Below are 2841 nucleotides of genomic sequence, written 5' to 3'. Positions count from 1 at the left end.
ACGTGTAGTATTTGTCCTATTGAACGTGTAGTTGAACAGGAACTGCAGAGATAGCAATAACTGACTATGCTAACTCCTGCAGCTAGGTTTTGCCGACGCAGTATTTGATCCTCTAATAAATGATAAGCTGCATTATCGTGGTACTCCTAGTTCCTAAATCTGTGCTCCCGATGCATATGCTCATGTATATATCGCCAGTACTAGTGCGAGTTTTACATTTTTTAATATACGTATAATAGAGAGAGAATACTGTGCCTTTTCTTTTCTTTTGAGAATCGTGTTGAGTTTTACTTGGGAAATACAGTACTTAACGAAAGAGGGAAAAAAGAAGAGAAAAGTATACTTTTCGTCCCTCAACTCTTGGTGAAGTCTAGATTTGGTCCCTCAACTCCGAAACCGGACAACTTGCACCCCCAACTAACGAAACCGGACAAGGTTTGTCCCTGGTCTCGATTTTGACCGGTTTTGGTGCTGACTGACCCCGGTTTTGACCGGTTCCGACTAAAATTCGCGTAATTTTTTCATATCCGTGAACTTTTTAAAATTCACATACTCTTTTCAAATCCACATAGTTTTTCAAGGTCGTGCAATTTTTTCAAAAATAAACATACCTTTTTCAAATCTGTGAACTATTTTGAAATTTGTGTACTTTTTCAAATCCATGATTTTTTTAATTTGCGTAATTTCTCAAATCAGTGTATTTTTTCAACTTCGTGTAATTTTATCGAATCCAAGTATTTTTTTTCAAATCCATCTGTTTTTTAAATTCACGTACTTGTTTCAAATCCGCATACTTTTTAAAGTTCGTGTATTTTTTTCAAATCCGTGTTCCTTTCCAATCCATGAACTTTGTTTGAAATTCACATACTTGTTTCAAGTTGACATAAATTTTCAAATCCACACATTTTTTTTCTAATTCACGTAAAAGATATTCAAATCCGCATATGTTTTCAATTTCACATAAAATTTTCAAACCCAAAAAAATATACGTGAATAGGAATAAGTATGTCAATTTTTAAAAATTACATGAATTTTAAAAAAACCACAGGAACTTTAAAGAAGTACGTGGATTTAAAAAAAAGTACGTGAACTTGGAAAAAGTACGCAGATTTGGAAAAGTACACAAATTTTTAAAAAGTTCACGTATTTGAAAAAAATACCCGAATTTGAAAACATTAAACGGACTTGGAAAAGGTATGCGAATTTGAGTCGGCACGGTCAAAACCGGGTTGGGACAGCACCAAAACCGGTCAAAACCGTGACCAGGGATGAATCTTGGCCGGTTTCAGTAGTTAAGGGCGCAAGTTGTCCGGTTTTAAAGTTGAGGGACCAAATCTAGACTTCGCCAAGAATTAAGGGATGAAAAGTATACTTTTCTCAAAAAAGAACAAACGTAAGGCCATGCACCATGGACCGTCACTTCTTTGTGTTTCTCGAGCGGGCGGCTCGTACGGCCGGCCTTGCTGCCCATGGCAAAATATTGTGATTGCTACACAAGCCTTTTTTAGGCCATGGAACTTTCCAACTATGTTGTGGAACAATGTTAAACTGAATTAATGTTGGCTGCGCCCAGATTACTTAGAAAACTAGTGTTAATTCAAGCACTTGATGCTAAACTGAATTACCAATCAGGCTCTTCTGTACGTGCTGGTTCTTGTTACATGTATGCCAGGCATAGAAAGGCTTCGATCTTGTTAAACTGAATTACTAAGCACCAACTAGACCTTGTTGTACATATGATGATCCATTGCCATGCATAGAAGGGCTTTGTTTTTCAATTTGTCAAGGTCAGTTCATCTAATTTTTTTGGACTTCGATCTTTTTGTAAAATTCATAGAACTTGTAGGCCACCTGGTACACCAATCCTCGTTGTACAACAACTACTGATAGATTCGGACTGTTCTATACATGCTGTTGTTCAGAGGCGGTTGGTTCTTATTCTACTATCAGATTTGCTTCTGTTGATCCCTATTGTATTTGTTGGTGTCTGATCTTACAGGAACTGCTAGGGCTGATGGGCGGAGCCTGTCATCAGCTGTTGTGCCCAGGTCTGTGGGTACAAACGGCGTCATGCCAACCACTTCTTCTTTAGCATCAGCGGTGATGATGGCCGCAATCCTTGGTACTAGGGGTGCTTCACAGAGAGCCCTGGCGCGGGAGATGCCACTGGTGTGGACGAGCGGGCTCCACAATGGCATGAGGACTGTAGGCTTTCTGTACCAGTACAGCAGAGTTGACGAGCTGAGGATCATGTGTGTGTGCCATGGTAGCTTCCTCACTCCAGCGGAGTTTGTGGAGCATGCTGGAGGCGGCCGAGTCGCCAACCCGCTGAGGAGCATCATTGTCAAGACCCCGTCTTGGCTTTAGACCGGCGCGGCGGCGCATGCATGCATGCAGATGAGATCGTCCAAGTGTTAAGCTTATTACCTTCGAACTAGAAATCTCATCGTGAGCTAGACTGCATCTATCTATGTTACAGACTTTACATTACAGTACTTATTACCTGAACTGAATACATGGTGGGAGATTTGCTCCGGCAGACAACCTAATAGCAAACATAAAGACAGATTGAACATTACTCGTTGTTCTGGTCATCGCTTGTTTCCCGTATTGTTTTCCTGTACTGTTTCATCTTCCTGTCAGCAGCTTACCTTGTTAGAAGATGCACGGACACAAGTGGTGGAAGATCTTAGTTAGAAGACACAGGTTAGCCTCTTAATTAATGTTAAGCGCTTGTAGTTGGTAGCATCCATGTGGCGATATGCATATTTTGGCTCTTAATGTTCGCGTTTGCTAATTAGTGGCTGAAAAAGATTGCGGCGTCAGTCAATTCTCCGAGGC

General features: G+C 40.5%; 1 protein-coding gene across 1 annotated transcript in view; it reads left to right on the top strand.

Moving 5' to 3' along the window:
• The window catches only part of LOC119283405 (ninja-family protein 4-like), an 11525-nt gene extending 9158 nt beyond the window's left edge, over positions 1–2367 (top strand). Inside the window, exon 2 of the mRNA XM_037562965.1 lies at positions 2000–2367. Coding sequence (XP_037418862.1) covers positions 2000–2367 — 368 coding nt within the window. The remainder of the gene's footprint in view (positions 1–1999) is intronic.
• Positions 2368–2841: the final 474 nt, after the last annotated feature.

Source organism: Triticum dicoccoides, chromosome 4A (genome assembly GCF_002162155.2).
Source record: "Triticum dicoccoides isolate Atlit2015 ecotype Zavitan chromosome 4A, WEW_v2.0, whole genome shotgun sequence".
Taxonomy (NCBI): Eukaryota; Viridiplantae; Streptophyta; class Magnoliopsida; order Poales; family Poaceae; genus Triticum; species Triticum dicoccoides.
The sequence above is the reverse complement of the archived record's forward strand: the minus strand, read 5'-3'. Positions and strand labels throughout refer to the sequence as shown.